Genomic DNA, 25,974 nt, shown 5'->3' with positions numbered 1-25,974 from the left:
CTAAAAAGAACATGATGCCAAATCAAACATTCCCTGGCTATAAGATCTTAATTATATACAGTCGCGATGCATACACAAGTAACTACAGTAAGGATGTCAATCTAATATAAAGAAAACCCTAGGCTAGCAGGCATCATGTAATCAGACAATTCTATCATGCAATCCATGAAGATCCCTAGCCTAGTACTAGCATATTGTTCTAACATATCACATAATCGAATAATTGTATGGTATTTTAAGACCATTCATCATTACAAAGTTTGTTTTCAAAATATCTAATATCAGAGTTTTCCCAGAACCATAAACAACATAGGAGGAGTTGTACGATCATGCCTTCGCCTTGTCGCGATCCCCATATGTACCTGAAACAATAAACTGAAACTGTAAGCCCGAAGCTTAGTGAGTTTCTCCCAAAATACCGATACACATACAATTCACATATCCCTGTCAATAATATCATAACGTAACAAACTAAACAACATGTGACGGGTCCACAACTTTACATACTGGATTACCCCTGGGCCCACAGTGTGAGTATAGATTGTCGTACGGGCCCACAACTCACATTTGGCTTGCCATCGAGCCCACAATACGAGTCTCCCTTAGCCCGTAACTGGAATTCTACCGGGTTTGTTGGTTACCGCACAAAGCAGTATCACCTCAACCCGTCCCACATAACATATCCACATATAACATAACCACTGAGCATACAACTAATCATATAACAACACAGGTACTCCTACGGGTCTACCTAACTGACATAACCACTAGCATGCAACACTAACTTCATACTCCACATACTAACACTGATAGGATAACGTATCCAATGGGCTGACCTTGGTGCCTTAGACCCCTTAGTATAGTGAGGTAACTCACCTTGCAACTTTCGACTCGTAAAATAAGCTCAAATTCTCGGATCACTGCTACGGACTCCACCACCTATATTCAATGTAAACCATATTTGTAAGTTTCAAATCTTTCCAAACTGTCCTCCAAAAGTCATATGGTTAACCCATGGTCAAAGTCAAAGTCAACTGTCAAGGTCAACAGTCCATGTTGACCTCAACTCGTCGAGTATCCTCAGTTACTCGCCGAGTTCCTTGCATAAATCGCCAACTTGCCAAGTCACCTGAGTGACTCGTCGAGTTCCTAGTGTCAGTGGCCGCAACTCCTTGGCCAACTCGGCGAGTTTTCCCCTTACAACTCGTCGCGTTCATATGTGTCCAAAGGTTGAGAAAGCCCTAGCCAACTCGCCGAGTCATCGACTGACTCGCCGAGTCCAAGGCAATCTTCATCGGACTCGTCGAGTTGTTCATCAAACTCGTCGAGTTCATGACCATCTTCATATGACTCGCCGAGTACCTTCAATCCTTCATCCATACATATGCTTTTTTTAAGCCATGCAAAGGTTTCAGTTTGCAAATCCAACCTCCTTGAGCATACTTATCACGTAAAGTTGCAAACTTTATGTGCATGCAAGGATTTAAAGCCCTTTAAATGACAAAAATAAGCTTGAAATGAAGTCTCACACTTGAGGGAAGGCTCATACTAGGCAAGGCTGATAACTTTATGGATCTAGAGGCCAAAGGGAGTCCAGATCTGAAGTTACAACTTCAGATCTTAGCTCAAACATAACATGCCTTTCATAAAACCCATCCAAAAGAGATTTTTGATGAACATGAGCCAAGGAAAAAAGTCGAATACCTTCAAGAGAATGATCAATAATGTAGATCTTGAATCCCAGGAGTTCTTGCTTATACTTGCTTGTTTTCCCCAAGTGTTTCCTCCTCCAAAATTCCTTTTGCAAGCTTGAACACACCAAAAGAACACATACACTCAATTTAGTTTTTGAGATGGATAAGGAGCAGTAAAGGGGAGGCTGGGGGAGGCCAATGATCCTTTAAATAGGGTGAAATGCCCCGAAATCTAGGGTTTCATCTGCCAGCTTCTACTCGTCGAGTCCGCTCTTGGACTCGGCGAGTAGGTCACTAAAACACGTGGACCAACCCGCTACTACTCGACGAGTAGGGCACCCAACTCGTCGAGTAAACCTAAAAACCAAAAAGGATCCATACATAAATCAATACCTGAGAATCGGGGCGTTACACTCGGCTATGCAAAACACACTAATTATATATATATATATATATATATATATATATATATATACGTAAAACCGTATAATTACAACATGAATAACAACACGACCGACCCCCATGACAAGAGTAGATGAAACATAATTCATCAACACACTGATAGATTTTTAGCTAACGTTCGACCTATAATCGTTAATTCTTAAGTGAGCGAGAGAGAGATATATAGATCTATACGGGATTGACACTCCCACCTGTGGTTGCTAGCTACAACCCGACGAAAAGTCAAAGAAGGCGTAACTTTATAAACACAATGACGTCCAATGAAGCGTCATGGATTTTTGGGATCAACTGTCATAGTTCAGTTATAGGAACTCATCGTAACTTTGTCAAACTAAAACTAGCTATCATAAAGTACTACTAGGAACGACCCTAATTAAGTAGTGATAGTACGCTCAAACTCGAGGAAACGAGTTCGACCTGCTATTATTAAACTAAATATCCACTAATCTTGAGGAACACCTTGAAAAGTAGTGTCTACAATACGATAAAAAAGGAATATTACGAGAATATTATCAAAATTAGGATTCATATTTAGTCACCAAACTATTTGTATCCTAATACCAAAATATAGTAAATTATGCTAACATGCTGACTTAGGATGGAAATATAGCAAGAGCTAACTTAAGAACCATGACAAAGTATTTCCATACTTACCGAACCTGTGAACTCACCAACATTATGTTGACCCTCTCAAAATCACAGGTATTCCTAGGTCCATAACAGAACCAAAAAGGATATTAAATCAAGGAGTGTGGACCAATCTCAGATTACAGAAGAAGATGATAATTTAGTACCATGCTTGACATAAACCTCTCCATAAGCCAACATTTTGGAACGTTGCACCACTCTGTGTTTCTGCCACCAGGTCGAGGGTGTGACACACTACATCTTGGATAGTGATAAGAATTTTGAATTATGAAATGGGCATCACTAGAGTAATGTATAGTCGATCTGTTCACAAAGGAAGGACCATAGAGAGGCATAATATGCATGTTCATAACATGGCATGAATGATGTTATTTAATTCAAGTGGTTAGTAGATTGCTCGAAACATTATATGATGAATAAATTTGTAATTGTTATGGTGATTAAATAATAGAGATTTATTTATAATCAATTGGTTTGATTTCATAGTTAATTAATTTATTATGGTGTTTCACTTTGCATGTTTTACTTCCATGAGTAATTTAAATATTATTCAAATTCCACAGTCGTTCATACTTTTGGAAGTAAGTAGTGAATTAAGACTGTCATGAATCGATTGTAGATTGTCCGTAGATATTATACATTGCATGGGATTACTGTAATATTCATGAGTACTTTGAAAACAGGGATTTTAAGTATTGGATAAACCTACACTTATAAATTACTTCATGAATTTAATCACAAGTAATACTAAGACGATAATGTATTATATTCTTTAAACGGAGATACATAAGTTGTAATTTACAAGTCAGTCGTGCATTAGTATTATGTAAACACATCAGCAATTTGATGTTATAAACATAGTGTCACGTATGATTTGATAAGTAAAGATTACAATTATGTAGTCAAAGTTTATTCATTCCCTTTTCCGTAATAGGAAAAACGATATATGTGGGCCCCTCAGTGATTTGAGTTGATCTGTAAGAACCATGCCTAGTCGGGTTGAAATGATGTATTCAATTTTGTAGTATGAATCTGATCACAAATTAGGAAATTATGAAAACAAACAAATGAACATGAGGTTGATGATCTAATCCATCACTATGTTCATACAATATCTCGTAGAACGAATGAATAGCTGATTACTTATCTTAAGGTCAACGTTTGATTTGAGTTATAGGTCGACAACGACTTTGGAAAACACTTTTTGCTATCTAGTTCAAGGTTATACTTGCAATTGTAGTTATAGACCTATCCAAGTGGGAGACTGTTTGATTAAGGTGTCTAAACTCATAACTAAATTGTTATATTCTTGTAATCAGAAGCAAATCCCTTTGTGGGTTACCTTCATAACTAGAACTTGGTTAGAATGATATTTATCGAGAGATGATAAATTTATTAATATATTGTATAATTAATAAGTTGTAATAAATGATTTGTTAATATATTATGTGATTAATATATTATTTCGAAATAGAAAGTTGATTTGTTTGGTTTATTATGTGATTAATAAATCAATATGAGATCAATTGTTAAATAATTAATTTGTTATTTTATATGATTAATAAATTAACGTGATATCAATTAGAATTTATTAATTAATGATCATAATTAATCTGGAATTAATTCGGGATTAGTTTGAATTAATTAAAGGTGCAAATGGTGAATTGTAATTGTTTAATAGTTGAACAAAAGAGTCAACTCTAGAACCATCCAAGCATGGAGGGTTTTGGGAACTCTTATAGGGTTTCTGGAAGCCTCCTGGTTGTATATAAAGAAAGAATTTTAACTAGGATTAAATCTATTATTTGATCAGATCAAATTTAGCTTTGCCTACAAGCTACCTAAATTATAAATAGGAACCCTTGGGAGCCAAATTTCGTTCATGCTCTTCCCATAAGGCTTGGGAACGAAATTTCTTTATCCTCCTCTCTTCTTACTTGTCTTCTAGTTCTAGGGTTTGGGTGCGAGCCATTAGAGGCATCATCATTTTGGTGCTAAGCTTTCCAAGCCCAACAACTACAAGGGATCAAAGTGGTTTGTTAAGTATGTAACCCTTAAGTGTTAAGTGAAATTACATAAGCACATTGATTTTGTAACCTATAAAACTCATCATGTTGTTGAATATTAGTGAAAGATTAAGAATGTTGATGTCAATAATTGAATTGGGAGAACCAAAAAAGGCATGTCAAATCTACTGATCATGTGACGCCACCGCTTCAAGTATGATCGTTGTGTTACCATGATCACCTTGTGTAAATTGAACATAGTGTGTGGTAGGGCAATTTTCACATGCCCAATAGAGGCAATATAAATTTCCTATCATTCTAGGAAATCTATGTACGCTAGTATGATGAGCTTGCAATTGCAAGATGTCATTGTGTGTAGGCTTACGTAAATATTTTTGACCGTAGATCTCAATCACATGTTTGCAAAAATAATGGAGACTATCTCATGTGATCCTAGCAGACATCCTAAAACTCTCATCAAATGCATCGGCATGGATGTCATATGTTATATGATGAAGTGCGGTTGTGTGCTTTTGTAGGGGAGTGAAGCGGAATGTACCTCTAACATAGAAACGTTGTAGGAAATAACTACACTCTCTCATCAAATCTTCGACTATACGTTCATATAAAGGTTTGAACATTTTGAACCACCTTCGAAAATAGTAGCCTTGAAAGTTGTCATGCTCGTCAAAGTATTCTTGCATCAAACTTTTATAGGTAGATTTACAGTCTCTGTGGATATATCTTCATGACATCTGTTGTGAACTTTTGGCTTCGTCATTTCATAAATGTGTTATATGTTTGTTACACCATTTTAGCAGCCCCGGCAACAACTTCAAGCATAACTTGAAATTCTTTAGAAGACGAATATAGCGACATTTTCTAGTGATTTTGAGAGAAATAGATATAGAAAGATAGAAGAATTAGATTTAGTTTTAATAAACATAAGGGCTGTGAGGTTTTATTTATAGGATAAAATGGGGAAAAATGATTCTTAAATTTTTTGACCATTCAAAGCATTGAGATAGGAGAAAGAAGAGTAAATAAGAGAGAGGGAGTGTGGCAGTTTCTAGCCGCATGCGGCCAAACCGCAAGGAAGACCACAGGGCGGGGGTCGTGTTCCCTCTTGATGACCTAGCGAACAGTGTACAAAAATTTGAATTAATGGGTGTTTTGGATTTCTTATTTAAAATAATTTATGTTTTTTTGTAGAAACATTTATTAATTTATGCAATATCACAGTAGAGTTTAAAAAAAATGATTAGTTTATTTGGTACCAAAACATAAGAAGTTGATGCGTGAGAACTTACAACAGAACGTAAGGCTCAAAACAAGTTAAATTGAGTGAGTTATGCACATTTGAATAACAAAGTCAGATTACATTTAATTGTTGAAACATAAAAAAATTCTGATTTGGCACCCTTTCCTTGCGGGGCTTGTAACTCATTCAATTTTTAACCAAATCAAGTGTTTTTATAGTCTAAACTTAACTACGAATCATAATCTACATGTAGGAAAAAGATTCAGGTCAAAAAAAGTTAAATTGAGTGAGTTATGCAACTTTCAAATTTTGAGTGAGTTATCATGTCCGGTTCCCGGTTTTGGGCCGGTTCCAACGACCGGTTCTTACCGGGTCCCGGTTGCAAAAATTGACGAAATTATAGTATCGGTCCCGGCCCGACCGGTTCCATCGGGTTCCGATTCTGGGACCGGTTCCGGCTGGTTCCCCTGTCCATATGCTCATCCCTAAATCTGCTCAACCAGTCCATCTTTACTATCACACAAACACCCCCATGGGAATAGGGATCAGATCAATCGTGTAAGACACCCCAAAAATCTCCAAAACGCAACCCTGAAAACGCTCGATGCAAAAACCCCATGCTCGTTGGCGATGGAAACTCACAACGTGCGCTCCAACTCTCCAAGAGGCATATCAAAACTCCTACTGAAGGATCGAGACACAAAGGAGTGACTCACACCCGAGTCAAAAAGCACAAGAGCATGCAAGGAATTCACTAAGAAGGTACCCAGCAGAATCATAAACATAAGCATACCAAAAAATAATTTAATAGAATAATAAATGAAAACATACCAGTAACAACGTCCGTTGCCACCCTGGCCTCCTTTGCTATGAGCTGGAACAAACAGACTCGAGCCCTTGGGGCTCGGCCCTGCCCTGGCGTCCATCTGTGATCCTCAAAGTAGCTGGTGTTGGAGCCTGTATCGGTCTCGCTGCGAGTAAGGAACAGTTGGCCTTCATATGGCCAACCTGATCACAGTGATAGAAAATCCTAGTGCTCGGTACTGGGGCCTGCTGACGATAATCCCTAGTAATATGGCCCTCCCTGCCATATTGTGGCACCCCAAAGAAAATCGACAAACACCCTCATGAACCTTGCCGCACTTGCACAAGTGCGTTCCCTTTGAACTCCTGATCGTGAATCATCGGGCTTGAACCGCTTTGCTGTAGGTTGGGACTGAACCAGAGCCTTACACTACTCCCTCGTCTGGGTCTCCATCTCAATCTCTTGCCTCCTCATGACATCCTAAAGCTTGGCGAGGGTATTGTATCGATGGGTAGACACAAACTCCAGAATCTGGGTCTTGAGCATGCTAAAGTATTGTGACATCTGAGCCAACTCCGATGAAGCATACTCAAGACAGAAAAGAACCCTCTCAGTAAAAATCATGTGATCTCCATCACTGCCTTTGTCGTCTGTCTTAAAGAGAGATGATCTTGAGCCAACCCCCCCCTCTCTCTCTCTACCAAGGGAACATACATAATATGGAACATCTCGGATAACAACTCCCAAGTCACTACAACATTATCCGCAGGAGAATAAGTATTAGTTGCTAACCTCCACCAATCCTTCGCCCCTAACCGAAGAAGGTTCATGGCACACTTGACCTTCTATTCATCCGGGCACGAACATGTGAAAAAGCATCCCTCCATATCAGACAACCACCTCATCGCCACAATTGGGTCCTTGACCCCATCAAACTTTGGGGGCTTCGTGTTGCTGAATTACCGATATTGGAATGATCCCCCATCACAAAATGGGGCCGGTCTTGGTGCCTTCGACCCATTGGTATGGTGAGGAGACTCACCTCTCAAGAATGCTGAACCGATAAGACTGAATCAAATAAATCCCAATGTGCGAATCCAACTCAACAGCCTAAACCATCATGTGATTAACTTGTCAAAATCCTGAAATACCATAATTACCCTCAAAAGTCAAACTTGGTCAACCCTGATCAAAGTCTAAGTCAACAATCCATGTTGACCCCCAACTCGTCAAGTGCATCTAGTAACTTGTCGAGTTCCTTCAGAGTCCAGAAAACCGGGGAAAACCCTAACCAACTCGCCGAGTTGTCTCATCAACTCGTTGAGTTACTCGTCATATTGAAAACAGGGGAGAACACGATCCAACTCGTCGATTTATCTTATCAACTCGCTGAGTTTACTCTGCAGACCAAAAATAGGAAGCCCACTCCAACTCGCTGAGTCGCCAGGGTAACTCGTCGAGTTTTCCCTTGTCTTAACATAATCAGCCATTCCAGTCGAATCCAAACCTCAAAACTACAGATCCAGTCCCTTAAGACGGGAATACCACGTAAAGTTGCAGACTTTACGTGCATACATGGCTTCAAATGGATAAAACACTAAAGCTAGGGTTCTTACAATACTTAGGACGTGGAAAAGGGCCTAGACTAGGTAAAGGGAGCAACTTTATGTCATTGAAGACCTAGAGGTGTCTAGATCTGGAACCATATCCTCATGATAAGTCCAAATCCAAGTATGGCACCCTTTTTGCACCAAAAGTGACCATATTCTTCCATAAGATAAGATCTAAGCAAATAGAGATCAAGGTAGAAGCTTTTTACCTCTAAATGGATGCTAACAACAGGTAGATGCCGGATCCAAAGCCCTCTCCTCACTTCAATCTCTTCAACCTTCAAGTTTCCATCTAAAAAGCACAAGATTCACTCTCCAAAGCTCTCACACACACACACACACACACTCAAGAAAGCACCAAAACGCGGCTAGGGTTTCATTCTGGATAGATAGGACGACGAGGGAGGCCACAAATGATCCATAAGTTCCTTAAATAAGGTACAAATCCCTGAAAATTAGGGTTTTCCTTTACAGTGTCTACTCGTTGAGTAGACCCTAAGTCCCGCGTCCAAAATCGATCTCTACTCATCGAGTTGGGCTCCCTAGCTCGTCGAGTCCTAACACAAAACCCTAAAAACTTAGAAAATTAAATAATACCTGGAACAGGCGTTACAGTTTCCAACCTAAAATGACGAAAATGCCCTCACATAGGGAGCAAGTGTGGGACTTAATGAGAAAAAGCAGACCAAAGTAAGGACATAAACCACGAGAAAATTGTATTTTGGTTCAGTCATGCGCCTCAAAAAATGATGGACCCAACCTGCACGTTTTTGTAAACCAAAGGTCCCATTTTTGCAATTTACTCATTTGTTATTTAAAGCCAGAAGATTCTGTTAACTATTAACGCCTCATACCAAGGGTTAGGGTTTTGCTAGGGTGTTTGAACTTTGAAGCGGCGAAGAAAGCAGTACCAGCATCTGTTGTCAATTTTCTCGATCATCAATGGCGAAAAAACGAGAGAGACATCAAAATCCAGAACCTTTCTTATCGGATGACACCAACAAATCTGTCTCCAAGAAGCGCACCAAACCCGCTAAACAGCATCAGAGCGAAGAAAAGGTATCATTCTGAACAAACTTTCTTATCTTCTCTCAATCTAATGATTGCATATATGTATATAGTTATCAGATGCTATTATGAAATTAGTTTTTCATAAACTATCTGTATACTGCAGCTTATATCGGCGGGCATGAGCTCCAAAATTTTGAAGGAGGCTTTGCTTCAGCAAAAGGAGATTCAGGACGAGGCAGATGCCGAAAACCCTGATAACATTGTTTTCCCGGAAGAACCTGTTACTCAGACTCAAGTAGACGAAGACGATGATGTTGACAACTTTGCTGGATTCTCTGATAATCACAGTCAATTTGGCGGTTATGAGGTTTCCTTTCATATTGTCCAATTTGTCATCTTGTTTAGCTCATGAAACCCATGTAATTGAGAATTTAACGAAAACACAGGAAGAAATTAACGAGGATGAAGAGAAGTTACTCGAAGCCTTCTTCTCCAAAGATGCTGGTCCTCAGCAAACATTAGCTGATGTCATATTGAGAAAGATCAAACAAAAAGATCAAATGCCTCCAGGTTCATATGTTTTACTTGCTTTTCCACCATTGATTGTGTTGATTACAATTACAGTCCTTCTCCATCTTTCTGATATTATGATCAGATTATGCGTGTATTCAAGGTCTAATCTTTTTTTTCTATAGGTTTATCTGCAGTACTTCAACCATCGCCTAAATTGGATGATTCCATCATAGAAATATACAAGAGGTTTCATACTTATTCATTCTTTGATCTTTAAAATTTCTATTCAGTCAAGTTATAAACCCCTTGTGTAATGCATTGCAGTGTTGGAGAGATTTTCAAGAAATATACCTCAGGAAAACTCCCATTGGCCTTCAAAAGCATACCAGCAAAACAAAACTGGGAGGAACTTTTATACTTGACAGAACCAGAAAAATGGTCACCAAATGCAGTTTATCAAGCCACCAGAATACTTGCTTCCAATATGAGTTCAAATAAAGTGACAAAGTTTTACAAATTTGTTTTACTTCCACGTATCAGACAAGATATACGCAAGAACAAGAAACTTCATTTTGCATTATATCAAGCTTTGAAAAAGTCTGTATACAAACCATCTGCCTTCCATAAAGGAATCTTGTTCCCACTATGTGCTGTATGTATGAATTAATCAAAACTTGATAGTTTTACTTTTAACCAGATCCCAAAATCATCAAAGTCTTTTTGTGTCTTTTATGCAGTCCAGGACTTGTAATTTGAGAGAAGCTGTTATTATTGGAAGTATTCTTCAAAAGGTCTCAATTCCACCACTTCATTCCAGGTATTATATTGTATTGCTATTATCAGTAAAGAAATGCATTGTTACTTGAAGGGAAATATAACCAAATTCTGATGTCAACTTGCAGTGCTGCTCTAATGAAACTTGCAGAAATGGAATATGGTGGCACAACAAGGTATATTTTTTTTAATTTTTAGTTTCAAGAATTACACATGTTATGAAGTAAGAGTTAAGTTAGTGGTTTTGTGATGCAGTTATTTTATAAAGATATTAGTTGAGAAGAAATATGCTTTGCCATATAGAGTTATTGATGCAATGGTTGCACATTTTATGAGATTTTGTGAAGATTCCAGGGACATGCCTGTAATTTGGCATCAGTCACTTCTTGCATTTATGCAAAGGTATAAACATGAACTCACAAAGGAGCAAAAAGATGACATTAATTATCTTGTCAAGAAGCAGAGACATAAACTGGTAAGTGTAAATGTTTGTTTTTAAAGTAAACAAGGTAAAAATCAGAAAGTACAAGGACTAGTTTTGTAATATTTTTATAAAGTACTGATGTTAATGTAAATGCAGGTGACACCTGAAATTCTAAGAGAGCTGAATAATAGTCGAATCCGTGGGGAGAAGGAGGATGATCTTATGTCTCTATATATCCTTCCTTTTGTTTAATTAAAGTTCTATAATTTCCTCATATTTTATTTTGGTAATGATGGAATCAGAGAAAGAATGGAATGTAATGACTGATTCCATTCCATCCACCAATGAATCTGTGTTTGTGTGTGATCTGGATTCATTGTTTGCTTATTTCTCTCCTTAACTCTTGTATCACCTTCCCCTGTTTCTGTGATGAATAAAACCATAGAGGAAGACCGATTTGATATTCCAGATGTGCCCATGGAAGAGGATTAATTTTCAGAAGCTCACTTGCCCTTTTTGGTAAATTTGCTATCCCCATTTTTTTTAATTCTATTTGAATAGTGCTCATGTGAAAAACTAACAATTAATAAATTAATGTTTTCAGGAATTGTGTGTGCTTATGTTGCAAGAATATGCGGATTATTTTATGAAGTGTGAGGAAATATAATTAGCAGTTTTGTAGAAAATACTTTGTAGTGTCATTAGTATGTATTGTTTTAACTGTTCTGAAATTATTTATATGTTTGCAAAACTATTCTTTTACATAGGCGTAGGCATGTTTGAGGTTAAATGTAAAATTTGACCACTCTGCAAGGTTGAAATGCTAATTTTGAAAGTTGAGGGTATTCTTTGGAAATAAGTATAAACTTGTCTGCTTCATCTGTTGATTTTTTACATCTTTTCAAATCAACTTGATTTTGAAATATATTTATGAAATCCAATGTGAATATATATATATATATATATATATATATATATATATATATATATATATATATATATATATATATATATATATATATATATTCATGATGGCATGATTCTAAGAAATATCTTTATTTCAATGACTATATTACTTTTAATGAACGTGTACTTATCTATAAATCTCTAAGAAATATTAGTGAATCGCTTTCTGTTTTGTTGATTCATTGAGATATTATTTTAGCTGATAAGTAGGTACTTATAATATCCAACAGCCTTATCCCAATCATGCATTAATGCGACTAACATTTTCATGTCAACATGAACATTCATAACGACTCCTTTCAAGAGACACGTATGTATTTATCTTTTAATAAACTATCTATCTTGTTTAATAGTAGTACCAACTTGGTTCTTTGTGGCTTTCTATTGGCCCATCATTCCATTATCTCATACTAAAATAATAGAATTGCAAGAAGGATGTAGTTGTTTAGGTGTAGGAGAATTAAATAGAACAGATTACTGGGAGGTATATCGAGTAAGTTGCCAAAATTATATACACGCATCAAGTTTCCAAATTATTTACAAAATCTACCCTAATAAATGAAAATGTTTTTGCCGAATGTCATGTTCTCATTTAGTTTGACACATGTCATTTTGTAGGGTTTTTTGATTTTTTTTTTCCACTTGGCATTTTCTTGTGCTTTCAATTTTCTTAAATTTAAAAGTAAATTCCATATTTTATGCGAGTTTATTTATGTTATGTAGAATCATTAAATTAAATTTCAATAACCAAACAAAAAAAAAACGTACAACTACAAATAGAGGCAATAATCAATTCTTCCATAATTAAATGTTTACACATCATAATTTTCACTTATACAATAAATTTTTCAAAACAAAAAATATTATGGAATCCAATTATAAACAAAGAAATTAGTTTTCATTTATTAGGGTAGATATATTGAAAAATTTGATCCTTATTATTTTATATTCAACTTTTTTTAATAAACTCGTGTAATACACGGGGCTCACACCTAGTTACTTATGAATCCGTACTTTCCAAATCATGAAATTAGATTAAATTTCCATGATTTTCTCTAGAGAAATTAAATATCTTCATACTTTTTTTTCCTACAAATCCTTATAGCCCAACGGTATCAGGTGTTGTCCTCTCTCCTTGAGGTTGAAGGTAAGTCTCGTCGGAGACGTAAGTGGATTTAGGAGTAGTTTAGGATTATATTGTATTTGAAGTTCAAAAAAAAACATTTAATGCACATTTAATAAAATTTGATGATATTTTAATATACTAATATGACAAATGTCATCATTTAATTGTGTATGAGGATTTGTAGGAACAAAAATATAAAGATTTTTAATTTCTCAAATGATTTTGAGAAATCAAATATCCTCGTACATTTTGTTCTTACTAATCTTCCTACTCACTAGATTGGTGAGTGTTGGTGACGAATTGATGACTGGTGACGATGAGTTGAGTTAAATTTGAAGTCTACCGGAGATGTCTCTTTGTCTTCGTAGGGTTTGATACTTCGATGGAAGACTCGAGAAACAGACGAGTTTTTTTTTCCTTTCCGAAATCAATGATCGGGAATGAGGGTGAAGTTGTAAATGTTGGATTGGTGTCTAAGTCTATAACTATTTTGGTATGTACTTGACCCGATGGTGCATGGTCCTTTTGGATTGCCTTCACCAAAACAACTTGATAGGATGAATTATGGAGAGAAAGGATTAAATATGATTTATTAATATATTACGAGAATAATATATTAAAGGAGAAATCATATTGTTTAATTAATATTAGTTGATAATTAATTGGTAATTAGTTTTGTGACTAAAAGATATTAATTAAACTTAAGGGACTGGAACTGTAATTATAAGATAATTGCAATTTGGGCCATGGATTGCCTTATATTAAGGAGTGGACGAATTCTATGGAGAAACCCATGGGGAAATCGTCCAAGGCCTTAAGGAAAGGGATCCATGGGTTGCTTAAGGCTTAAGCATCCAAATTAGGGTTTCCTTGTTAGATAACCCTAATAGCCTAACTATATATACATCCCTTATGACCCAAAAACGTGGCTAATCATCCTTCTAGGGTTTCACACGTTTTAGGGCAACCTCCATCCTCTCTCCTCTTCATCCTCTTGCTCTTGGTGTTTGTGAACCATTAGAGGAGTGACATTTGTGACTCTAAGCTTTCTAAAGTCAATACAAGGAGGAATTGGATTGTTATTGCTACATAACAATCAAGGTATGATCTAAACCCTAATTATATGTTATATTGATTGTCATATTCTAGATCTAGGGTTTATAGTATTGGATAACTTGCATGTACAATAGAGAAACCTAGATCCGAGCATTAGGGTTTGTATGAGCACATAGGATGTTCTTAGGACCAAAACCCAGCAGTGGTATCAGAGCCTAGATTGGTTTCTATTGTATTGATGCATTGCATGTTGAAAAAATTCGTTTTTTTTGTGGTTTTGCTTGCTGAACTCGCCGAGTTTCTAGATGAACTCGTCGAGTTCATGCTGACTCGACGAGTCCATGCCTGACTCGACGAATTGGCTGGTCAGAAGGAGGGAAAACCGGGATTTCTTGCTGTTTTTGCTTAAGGATAGTTGCCTTATCATATTAGATCAATATTAATCTGATTTTTTTTTTGATATATATGAGTATATTCTTGATCTAATTGAAGATAATTATCAATTAATAAAATATTTGTTTCCTTATGTGATAATTGATTAATTATTTTGATTAAATTGGTGAATTGTTTTGCAAGAAATCATTAAATAAATCAAATATGGATAATTATGTGATTAATTGTTAATTTAGATTATTTGATTATTTGATCCTTGTATTATGAAAAGTTTCATATTTTTCCCTTTAGGTTTTATAGTTCAAATTTGACCTCAAAAGTTTTGTTGTTTTGAAATTTAAATAGTTGAAACCCTAATGTTTTGAAAAAAGTTTCAAAACTTGCCCTCAAGTTTTGGAATTTAAATTTTGATTAATAGTTTAATTTTGATGTATATTTAAATTCTAAACCCTAATGTTTTAAAATGTTTCAAAACTTGCCCTCAAGTTTTGGAATTTAAAAGTTGATTAAAAGTTTAATTAGGAATGTTAAATTCTAAAACCCTAGTATTGTTTTGAAAAAGTTCAAATTACACCCTTATGGTTTTATTAATTAATTAAGGTGTATAATTAAAAGAGGTTTAATAAACCCATAAAAGTTTTGGTTTACAATTTAATTAAATTAAAAGTATGATTATTAAATTTGACCACCTAGCATTTTAAAAGTTGTAAAATACACCCTATACTATGTATAACATTAAAAGTGTAACATTATATATATATATATATATATATATATATATATATATGTATGTATATATATATGAGTAAAGGTCAGTCTTTGCCGTTAGTAGGCCTCATTCACGAAGCTAGTCTATAAGGTGTGTTTAAGGAAATTGCCTATAAAATGACGATTGAATGGGTATCCACTCTTACCCACCGCACTCTTGACTAGTGGAGGGTCGTTAGCCGAACGGGTAGGATAGGACGAAACCTTCCATTATAAGTATACTGAAATACAAAAGTAACTAAATGTTTTACAAATTCCCAATCTTAGTTACTTAGGCTAAAGTGAATTGATGCAATTCCATGAAATTACACTTTGTGCCCTTGCAAAGACGTTAGTGGAGCGTGTGTGGTTTACCGGCACACTAAATGGTTCTAAGCAAAGGTAGCAAAGGGTGACTCAATGTTTGTTATAGTTCGGTGGAGCGTGTGTGGTTTACCGGCACATCGAATAGGTGACTGTAACATGTGGGGGCACCATGTAGTTTGCATGGTTATTCACACCCGCTTTGTGATCCTCGGCATCCCAGTCACAAACAAGAGGGGCATATCGAGATTTAAACATGCCATTGAAATGTTCAATGAATCTCAAAGGATCTAGGAGTTTTCATAGATTTAGAACTTAAATTTCTTTTTCGTTTTTCATGGTGGAAATTAGTGAATTGTCATTCACTTACCTTCAAATGTTTTGCAATTTGGGTTACGACATCCCTCTCCCGAGTTGTAGAATATTGTGTTGGGTCCTAGCCTTAGTATCTCATTTGGGTGATTTACTAAGGACTCAATCAATCAACTAACTTGAATTCGTTTTCTCCCGTTTTGTAGATGTCAAAGTTTGACAACCACGGTCTTCCCAAATCCCGTGGAACAAGCATTCCACATGAAGATGGTATTCCACGATTCGATCGAGGAACAAGAAATCATGCTTCACTTCCTCCACCTCCTCCAATTGTTCACCCTAACCCACAAGTTCGAAGGCTTGAAAAGTTCAAACTCACTCAAGCCCTTTTGGCAAGTAAACATAAAGAAGGAAAGTCGGTGTGTGCACACTCCCTAGGGATGAAGTCACACATTGATAGGTTAAGAATGTTGGGATCCGTTGTCTGTGAGGAAATGGCTGTTGATTGGGTTCTTCAGTCACTTCCTAACTCATATAGTGAGTTCGTAAGAGAGTACTATATGATAAACCGCGACGTGACCCTTATAGATCTCACCTATATGCTTATTGCTGCTGAATCAGCAATGGTTTGGCGCAATAGAAAAGCAAAGTTGATTGGTGAATCTGCCTTCAAGACCTCTATGGATATAGACAATGGCCACGAAGGACATGCTATGATCGAAAAGTTTGATCATAAGAGAAAGGCAATGTCTGAAGTAGTTCCATGTCATGTTTCAAAAGAGTCAATTTGCTTTTATTGCCAAGAGAAAGGGCATTGGAGACGAAGCTGCCCCATTTACCTAAGAGATCTAAGAGATGGGAGAGTCGAAACGTATGGCTCCAATATAGGTAAAATCCATTAACTAACTCTTTTAAGCTTCTATTCTAGATTCTTAATATATAATGTGATAAGATTACAATTGATGTTTTGTAGGATCGAAGAAAAGAAAGGAAGCTTAAAGGAAGAAGTGAGCAGAATCTAACCGTGAAGGAATGGATTTCAATCGCATTACTTGAAGATTAGATTCTTGAGCTACTACTTAGAGTTAGAATTAGATTGCTAAGAAAGACGTATTAGCATAGTTTTTCAATGAATTGCATTGTAAGGACAATTTTTTTTTTCCGCAATAAAATAAATTTTGATTTTATATTATTTATTTATCCTTGCAATGACGTATATGAAAAATTGATGTTTGAATGTTTCTATTATTAGCAATAATGGATTTGGTTCTTATTATGTTAATTATGGAAATGTTGAGAATTTACCAAATTGGGAGAGTTTCTCATCGCCCAAGTTTCAATTGGACATAAATTTGGAATCACGCAACTTGGTTGCATGATGAATGAGAAAGTTCATATTTGGAAATTATACTAATTCGTTGACAAAGTGTCGAGTGAAACGACTAGGAGATCAAGTACATAATGTTGTGTGTTGATCAAAGTCCACCATAAGAGTAACAAAGATATTCGTCATGATTTACTAAAGGTTTAGTAAATATGATTATACTTATAAGATTAAGTGTAATTCGGAATTGATTAAAAAAAAGGTTTAAATCAATAGCAAACGAATAAGAAGAATCAAGTAGGCAGAAAGATAAAAGTTTCTCCATTCTAAGAAGAAGGGAGAGTACCTTTTATGCTTTATGATAGGTCTTAACGATTAAGAACCATATCTCAATTGATCATCTAAGTAAGTCTTAGTACAATTGTATGTTTAAGAAGAGGAATCAAGAATTGAAGAAATGGTTAAATCAAGAAGTCAATCATACTTCGTCCCAAAACAAGTCTTAGAGTTAAGATTGTGACATTGAGTGACAAGCATTAAGAAGGTTTATAACATTCATCAAATATGGAGAGTTGTGATGTCTTGGATAAGGCAAAGACCAACTAGGACCAATTTATGAAGTGTTTTGACAAAAGCTACACTAACTCTTGAATAATTGTTTGTCAAGAAATGGTTATTGACAAGAGAATCTTATATGTCAAGGAGTCAGTGGGAGTCTTAAAGGTCTTGAAAGGTTTCAAGAATAAATCAAAATAGACCTTATCGATCATCACTAGCACACGAGTTGAGGTTTACAACCTATCGTGTTAACATTATTTTGTTTCTGTGCTGTTCCAATTGAGTTAATTATGCATGAGAGTTCTATGAGTTCTCATTTTGAACGCATAAAAGGCAAGACACCTTAATCAATGAAATGTACATTGATAGGAAAGGGTGAGCTGCTTAACTACTTGGAAGACGTGGTGGGCAACTGTGCTACCATAAAGCAAGAAATCAAGATTAAGAAAGTTTGATCCATATGAGTTCGAATTTGTCGTAAACTTTGGTTTTGACAAATTCACATGGATAGTAACAAATACACCGTTTAAATCTAAGTTTCATAAGATTTCCTCCTTCATGAAAATGATTGTGAGGAAATACTTTCACTAAGAAAGATTTTAAGAAGATAGTGATTGTAAAATTGCATTCTCGAATTCGATTATGGTTACGATATCCCTTTCCATAATTTGAATTGTGAGGATTGGCAATTGTTTATACACACATATGAACTATCTAAGACAAATGTGTATAAGTTCAAAAAGCCTTGATAAAAGGTTATCAAAGCATTAAGTATTAGAAACATGGACTTAAGAAATTCAATAAGCATTGTTTTTCTGAAAGTTAAGATGTTTATGAATACATGTCGAAGCTAGTGGGAGCATAAGTGTTATGTTTATAATAATCATCATGATAGTGGGAGCATAAATGTTATGATTGTATGATTATTAAGGATAGTATTGCAAGTTAGCAATATTAATTATAGAAAACAAGAGTCATACTTTGCAAAGTTGTAAGAGTTGAAAGGTTGTTTTACTATAATTAAGGGAGAGAATATTATGCTTCATTTCAAATTTAAAGGCTTAGGTTGAGAAATGTTAATAAATTTAGTCAAAGGTACATAGTGTGTTCTTAAAATTTCGATTATGATTACGGCATTCCTCTTCACAATTCGAATTTTGAGAAAATAGCAAATAAAACATTATGGAAAAAGATTGATAAAGTATCAAATCTTTATGTAAGACATTATGCATTGTGTCCCATACGCTGCGGGTATAGGATCGATTGCAAATGCTATAATATTTGACCATTCTAAAATTTTCCAAATGTCTAGCGCATTTAGAGGGAAAAAGGAAAAGAGTCGGTTTTGACTAAGATAATTAAACAACTATCAAAGGACAATCCAAAGTTCGCCGATGATTGGTCGCTTGTGAGTAGTTGGAAGTATAGTATTGGAAAATATGGAAATGTTTCCATATTGGATGGACCATATCGACATTATTATGAATATATAAGATTCTATTAAGAATGAGTTGTCATATGGAAAATATGGAAACATGTCCATATTGGGAATTGAATATTGAAAATCTATGACTAGATTAGAAACTTTTATGCAAAAGGATGTTCAAAGAATGTACTTTGAGTGAGAGACATCATATCTAAGGAATTGTATTGTAACAATCTCCGATAGAGGATTTTGTAATTTCATTGGCAATAGTCTTTGTGACTTTGGTGCAGTGACATTACGAAAGGATCATTGCATAAAATGTTAGAATCTAGCATATTCTATAACTGGCAAGACTTTGATATTCTTTCACTTATGGAAAAGGATTAGGAGTTGTGAAATGAGTATGATTGGAAATGTGTTCATTGGATCTATTTCACAAAGTAAGAACCATAGGTAAACATTGTGTGCATGCTAAGAGCATGAGACAAGTGTAATAATTCAAGTAAGAAGTTGATTACCCGAAACGACAAATAATGAGTAATCGATATGGTGATAAATAAAAGGTGTTTTATTTATGCTCAAAGGGTTGAGGCCATATGGGATTAGTATTATTCTTGTGTTTCACTTTGCATGTTTTGACTTCCTGAATAATAGAACAATCAAATTATTCGAACAGGGCCACAGTCGTTCATATGTTGGAAGTAGGTATGAATGAAGACTGTCGTGAATTGGTGTGTGGATTGTCTAAAGAGCATTAAACATGAGCAAATGTTTGCTGCAACGTTCATGAGTGCTTATGAATATGAATTTGAGCATTGGATCAAACCCACACTCACTTGGATCACTCCATGGATTGTATCACGAGTGACTGGTGAGACGATAACATCTTATATTCTTGAAACCGAGATGTGTGAGTTGTATCTTGCAAATCGGTTGCACATTGATAATATGTAAACGCACTAGTAACTTGGTTTCATAAAACATATTGTTATGTGTGATTCGGTGAGTGAGTGCAAGCGAGCATTGAATCAAAGTTTATCCGTTCCTTTTATCCAAAGTAGGATAAAAGCGATATCTTTGGGCCCCTCTATGATTTAGTGATGACAAACGTAAATGCTCGGCCGGGCTAGGGCTAATTTGATTTGTTCAATTAGTCAGTCGTCATAAATCGGAATTCGAGAAATAGTACAAAGAGAATGATTTGAAATCATGTCTCATACGATATCTAGAATGGAAGAATATATGATCCCTTATCTAAAGGACACGCGTATCTGATAGGATCAGAGTTGACAACGGCTTTGGAAAGCTACGATTGCAGATCAGGATCTAAAGACATATGCATAATAGTTATTAGACTTATCCAAATGGGAGACTCTTGGATTAGTGTCTAAGTCCATAACTATTTTGGTATGTACTTGACCCGATGGTGCATGGTCCTTTTGGGTTGCCTTCACCAAAGCAACTTGATAGGATGAACTATGAAGAGAAAGGATTAAATATGATTTATTAATATATTATGGGAATAATATATTAAAGGAGAAATCATATTGTTTAATTAATATTAGTCGATAATTAATTGGTAATTAGTTTTGTGACTAAAAGAGATTAATTAAACTTAAGGGACTGTAATTGTAATTATAAGATAATTGCAATTTGGGCCATGGATTGCCTTATATTAAGGAGTGGACGAATTCTATGGGGAAACCCATTGGGAAATCGTCCAAGGCCTTAAGGAAAGGGATCCATGGGTTGCTTAAGGCTTAAGCATCCAAATTAGGGTTTCCTTGTTAGATAACCCTAATAGCCTAACTATATATACATCTCTTATGACCCAAAAACGTGGCTAAGCATCCTTCTAGGGTTTCACACGATTTAGGGCAGCCTCCATCCTCTCTCCTCTTCATCCTCTTGCTCTTGGTGTTTGTGAACCATTAGAGGAGTGACATTTGTGACTCTAAGCTTTCTAAAGTCAATACAAGGAGGAATTGGATTGTTATTGCTACATAACAATCAAGGTATGATCTAAACCCTAATTATATGTTATATTGATTGTCATATTCTAGATCTAGGGTTTATAGTCTTGGATAACTTGCATGTACAATAGAGAAACCTAGATCTGAGCATTAGAGTTTGTATGAGCACATAGGATGTTCTTAGGACCAAAACCCAGTAGTAAACACATATGGATAAATGTGAATATTACCCAACGGGCCATTTATTTTAAGTTTTGTACGTGAGGATTGTATTTTTAAAATATATTTACCAAAGTATAGTAGTTTTAATACTATTTACATAAATATAGTAAAAAACCTTTTAAATGGAATAATGGACCAATCCTCTTATAAAAATAATATAAAAATATAGATAAATCCATATTTAACCTTACCGATATCGACCGTCTCCTTTGGTTTTCTCGTCGGTAACACTAGCTGTTATATCTTGCATTCTCAACTATCCTCAATTGTTGGTGTAACCGAGGGATATGATATTTGAATATATATTTTTTTTCGTTGATTTGAAATTTTTGTATCATCTTTGAGAATGATAATGGTATTCGTTTCCTTGTCGGTATTCCAAATTAAGAAGATGGGAAGTGGATGAGTTTATTAGTTTTTTAATTTATAGAAAATAGTAGGCTCCGAACATTCCACATAACTCTCTATTATATTTCTGTAAATATTTTTAGAAGTACTATACATCCGTAAATATTTTTTTAAACTGATATGTTTAGGTAAAAAATTCCTTTATTTATTTTAAATAAATCGGGTATTTTGTGCATACCCGAAACACTATACATATACCCTATATCCGGTCTAAAAAAATCGGGTTACCCGAATACTCGAAAATATATACCCGATACTCAAATTACTCGACCCGATTTACCCGAATTGAAAACGGGTCGGGCGGATAATTCGGGGTTCAGTTCTTTTTGACAAGGCTATAATGAACCCAGAAATCACATATATAAGTTATTCCCAACACCTTACCACAATCCAATGTACATATTCATCACAAGTATATGGCTAATGCATACAAGATGCTTAAATTCCATATCTCATTTAGGCAAATGCACTTTCACTTACTTTCTTTCTCATGGTTCAACATTCCTTAGGCTTTTAAGAGTACCTTATCTTAATTGACAACAAACTGTTTTGAATTTGATTACTATGTACTTTACCTATTTCCTTTTTATGCATCATACTTTCATATTTTGGTTGTACTAATGATATAATCGACATATCATTATCAAATGACATTACACAACTATCATAATACCATTTAAAAACCATTTTTATAGTCCTTGCATAAGGTACAACTCCTTAATGCACACAATTCTATCTTAGTTAATGACATATTCATGATGAAAATACGTTATAATATATATCATGGGAATATACCAAGGATGCCAAGGATGTGCTTATTGCTGAAAGAAGGGAACTTGGAAAGTATGTTGCCTAAATAGGATATAACGATAAGTACAATACCTAAATGAGGAAATGAAACATTTATGTGTTATACACGAAGTACCTTATATATTATTGACAATGTATTATACGACAAGTATGTGATGGAAATGTGTCTAAATAGGTCTCTTATAAAATTTTAGGATAAAAGTATGACCGAGGTACAAGTGAAACAACATAAAGTACAAGTCATAGGATATGATAGACAAATTTGGTGTAAGTGTAACTAACATGAGGTTTATGTTGATTTGACATTTTTAAGTTGACATTCACTCGGAAAGGAAAATGCCTTAGGATCTATTGATATGAATAAATGAAATCACAAAGACATAAACGGACAATATAATAGAGTGAACCTAAATAATCATAACATTCCATTATTATGTTTGTTTGCTTGAATGAATGGAAAAACTCATTCAAACTTATTATTTATTATTAATAAATAGAAACTAAATAAAACTAAAAACAAATAAATACAAATAAGAATGTTAGTTCATAAAAATAAAATTTTATTATATAAATAGAAAATTTTATTATATAAATAGAAATCATTAATATATATATATATATATATATATATATATATATATATGATGTATTAATTTTAATTTTTTTTTGTTATCTATATCGAAATAATATTATAAAATACTTTAAAATGTAATTATAATAAAATACTTTCTTTATTTTTAAAATAAAAAAAACATTAATTTATTTGATGTTTTGAGAATTTTAATAAGATTAATATTTATGTAAAGTTATTTGAATAAAAGTAATATATATATATATATATATATATATATATATATATATGATGTATTAATTTTTTTTTAATTTTTTTTGTTATCTATATCGAAACAATATTATAAAATACTTTAAGATGTAACATCTCGATGGCGAGGTACTTCTAATTTCAACCCTATAATTTAATTATCATGCACTTTAGTCCCTAAGTAAAAGAAAGTGTTCATTGGAAGCCCTTGTGACATCTTGGCAATTTAAGGAGAATGGGAGTACGCGATGCGTACGTGCGTACGCTTAGTGTACATCAGTGTACGCGGGGCGTACTTGCCAGATTTGGGAAACCCTAATTTTAGGGTTTAGCTCATTTATATAAGCATCCTTATAACCTCATTTCCCCTCACCTCATCAGCTTCCATCCCTCTTGAGACATTTTGCAACCCTAGTTCACCTTGAGAAGCCATTTCTAGCCTTAAAGTGTGTATTTGTGTGTTTAGAAGAAGAAGGGAGAAAGCCAAGCTCATCTTGGAAGAGTGAAACACTTTGGATTTGAGACTTTTTCTTCATCTGCAACCATTCTAAGGTAAAAAGCTTGAAACTATATCTTTCAATCATATAGATCTAGAAATGGGGGTTTTAGTGATGCTTTTTGGTCCCAAATTGTTATATCTTGAGCATGGCATGTTCTTGACGTTTTAAGTTGTCCTTTCAGGCCTTTGGAAGGGTCCTAAGTCATAAAAATGAAGTCCCAATGGTTAGTTTTGCTCCATGCATCTTTTAGAAGGTCTTAATGGAATAAGACCTTGTGTTAAGTTCTTATTAGGCATGCTAGGTCATAAAGTTGGAGACTTTATGACTCCTAGGAGGATTTTAGCCATGGATCTGAAGTTTGGATGTAAGAGCTTAAGCCGTTAAGCTCTTAATGGGATTTTTGGTCTTGCGAGGGTACGCCCCGTGTACGAGGTCGACCACCCCGATGGTGGTCAACTTACGAGGCTTCGTGTATGCCCAACGTACCTCAGGAGTACGCCCTGCGTACACACCCTGATTTGACTCGGTTGGGTTGACTCCACTGGGTTGACTAAGTTGACCTAGTTAGTTTGACCAGTTGACTTTTACCAAGTTTGACCTTGAGGTTATTTTGGGTATTTTGGGATTTTGATGAAAATTGGTCATTGGTGGGAATAGGTGCCGGTTAGAGAACTGAGATTTAGAGTCGGGACCTCATCGTCTTTTGTTCAGTTTGTGAGGTGAGTTTTCCTCACTGTACTTGTGGGTTGAAGGCACCAAGGCCGAACCTTTGGATTTGATATCCTGTTATGTATGCTATTGTGCTGTAGTGATCTGTTAGATCGATATCCTGGTATATAGGTTGTTGATATGCTTAGTGGCCAGTTGATCTGTTTGTTGTCTATTGGCTGATTATATGTTTATCTGTTATGTACATATACACATATTTGGTTGGTGGTTGAGGCTTTACTGCTTTGTGTGTGAGCCAACATACCGGGGGCATTCCAACCCGATGGTTAAGTGGGCCCGATGGTATTCCATCCCGAAAATGACTGGACCCGTTGTGTATTGGCATTCCAACCCGATGGTTGAGGGGCTTGGGGTATTCCAACCCGATGGTTGAGTGGACCCATAGTGTAATTGCCTTCCAACCTAATGGTTGATGGGCCTGGGGTATTCCAACCCAATAGTTGATTGGACCCAACGTGTTGTTATTGTATATGTTATTTGTTTGTGTGTTGGTACCTTGGGGGATCTCACTAAGCGTTGGCTTACAGTTTCGGGTTATGTTTCAGGTGCTTTAGATGACCGCGGGAAGGCGAAGGCTTGACCATACACATTCTCATGTTTTGACTTATGATTTTGGGAAACTCTGTTTTTGAAAACTATGTTGTAAACAATTTGTGAATTGGGTTGGCCCAAATTTCAAGGCCCAATCCAAAAGCACCAAAAAGCCCAATAAGGCCCAACTTCCAAAATCGGCCCAAAACCCATCATGGGCCTAAATCCAAGAAGGCCCAAAACTCCTCTAGTCCAAAAGTGTCCCAAACCGCGAAAGTTAACAGAAATCAACAACAACTGAGTACGCCCAACGTACTCAGGATCACGCCCGACGTTCTCAAGAATCCATAGTACGCACTGCGTACGAGCTGGGTACGCGCAACGTACTACCAAACAAGCATGACCAGGGACCAGGCAACGGACGCGCATCGTACACATACGTACGCCCAACGTACGTGCCTATTAAGCACTTTTCCCATTAAGTGCTTAATGCTTGCAACCAAAAGCCTAAACTTCAAATCTAAGCCTTATCAAACGTCTT

The 25,974-nt window shown here is 35.5% G+C and overlaps 1 protein-coding gene across 1 annotated transcript; it reads left to right on the top strand.

Moving 5' to 3' along the window:
- The first annotated feature begins 9,316 nt into the window (after positions 1 to 9,316).
- Positions 9,317 to 12,067, top strand: LOC145054792 (bystin-like protein). The gene is made up of 11 exons (XM_079003049.1): positions 9,317 to 9,545; positions 9,661 to 9,864; positions 9,944 to 10,067; positions 10,193 to 10,256; positions 10,335 to 10,662; positions 10,748 to 10,827; positions 10,913 to 10,960; positions 11,040 to 11,259; positions 11,365 to 11,440; positions 11,621 to 11,727; positions 11,813 to 12,067. The coding sequence occupies exons 1-10, from the start codon at positions 9,429 to 9,431 to the stop codon at positions 11,698 to 11,700; spliced, it is 1,341 nt and encodes a 446-aa protein (XP_078859175.1). The 5' UTR covers positions 9,317 to 9,428; the 3' UTR covers positions 11,701 to 11,727; positions 11,813 to 12,067.
- Positions 12,068 to 25,974: the final 13,907 nt, after the last annotated feature.

The sequence above is a fragment of the Lactuca serriola genome, chromosome 5 (genome assembly GCF_051521515.1).
Source record: "Lactuca serriola cultivar US96UC23 chromosome 5, Lser_US96UC23_V15, whole genome shotgun sequence".
NCBI classification, from domain to species: domain Eukaryota; kingdom Viridiplantae; phylum Streptophyta; class Magnoliopsida; order Asterales; family Asteraceae; genus Lactuca; species Lactuca serriola.
This window is presented reverse-complemented; position numbering and strand designations above follow the sequence as displayed.

Excerpts from the sequence above, each read along its gene's own strand:
- LOC145054792 (XM_079003049.1), top strand. The coding sequence starts at position 9,429 with ATGGCGAAAAAACGAGAGAGACATCAAAATCCAGAACCTTTCTTATCG. Across the intron at positions 9,546-9,660 it reads AGCATCAGAGCGAAGAAAAG|CTTATATCGGCGGGCATGAG; the intron begins GTATCATTCTGA and ends TGTATACTGCAG. Across the intron at positions 10,828-10,912 it reads ATTCCACCACTTCATTCCAG|TGCTGCTCTAATGAAACTTG; the intron begins GTATTATATTGT and ends GTCAACTTGCAG.